This window comes from Eimeria mitis, genomic scaffold (genome assembly GCF_000499745.2).
Source record: "Eimeria mitis Houghton genomic scaffold, Emh_scaff5697, whole genome shotgun sequence".
NCBI lineage: Eukaryota > Apicomplexa > Conoidasida > Eucoccidiorida > Eimeriidae > Eimeria > Eimeria mitis.
In genome coordinates, this window is record NW_013573949.1 from 1,851 (window position 1) to 2,163 (window position 313).

The following is a 313-nucleotide window of genomic DNA, read 5'->3' on the forward strand; positions in this document are numbered from 1 at the left end:
TGCTTGAGACCGAGGTGAGGATGCAGCACGCAATAAATTTATTGAAACAGAAAAAACCAAAAGAAGCCGTCAAATATATAAAAGAACATATACAGCCAGCAGACCTAGGTAAACCCTAAACCCTAAACCCTAAACCCTAAACCCTAAACCCTAAACCCTAAACCCTAGACCTGAAAACAGAGGTAGAGAGGAGATGCTGCATTCAGCACAGGTCTTGGTTGCTGCGACGAACATGCAAGAGGCATTCTGCTGCTGCTGCTGCTGCTGTTGCTGCTGCTGCTGCTGCTGCTGCTGCTGCTGCTGCTGCTGCTGC

General features: G+C 48.2%; 1 protein-coding gene across 1 annotated transcript in view; it reads right to left on the bottom strand.

The window, feature by feature from the left end:
• EMH_0083630 (uncharacterized protein) overlaps window positions 1–313 on the bottom strand; it is a gene marked incomplete at both ends in the record, with an annotated part of 2,124 nt that overhangs the window by 790 nt on the left and 1,021 nt on the right. Inside the window, one exon of the mRNA XM_013500660.1 lies at window positions 157–311. Within this exon, the coding sequence (XP_013356114.1) occupies window positions 157–311 (155 nt within the window). The remainder of the gene's footprint in view (window positions 1–156; window positions 312–313) is intronic.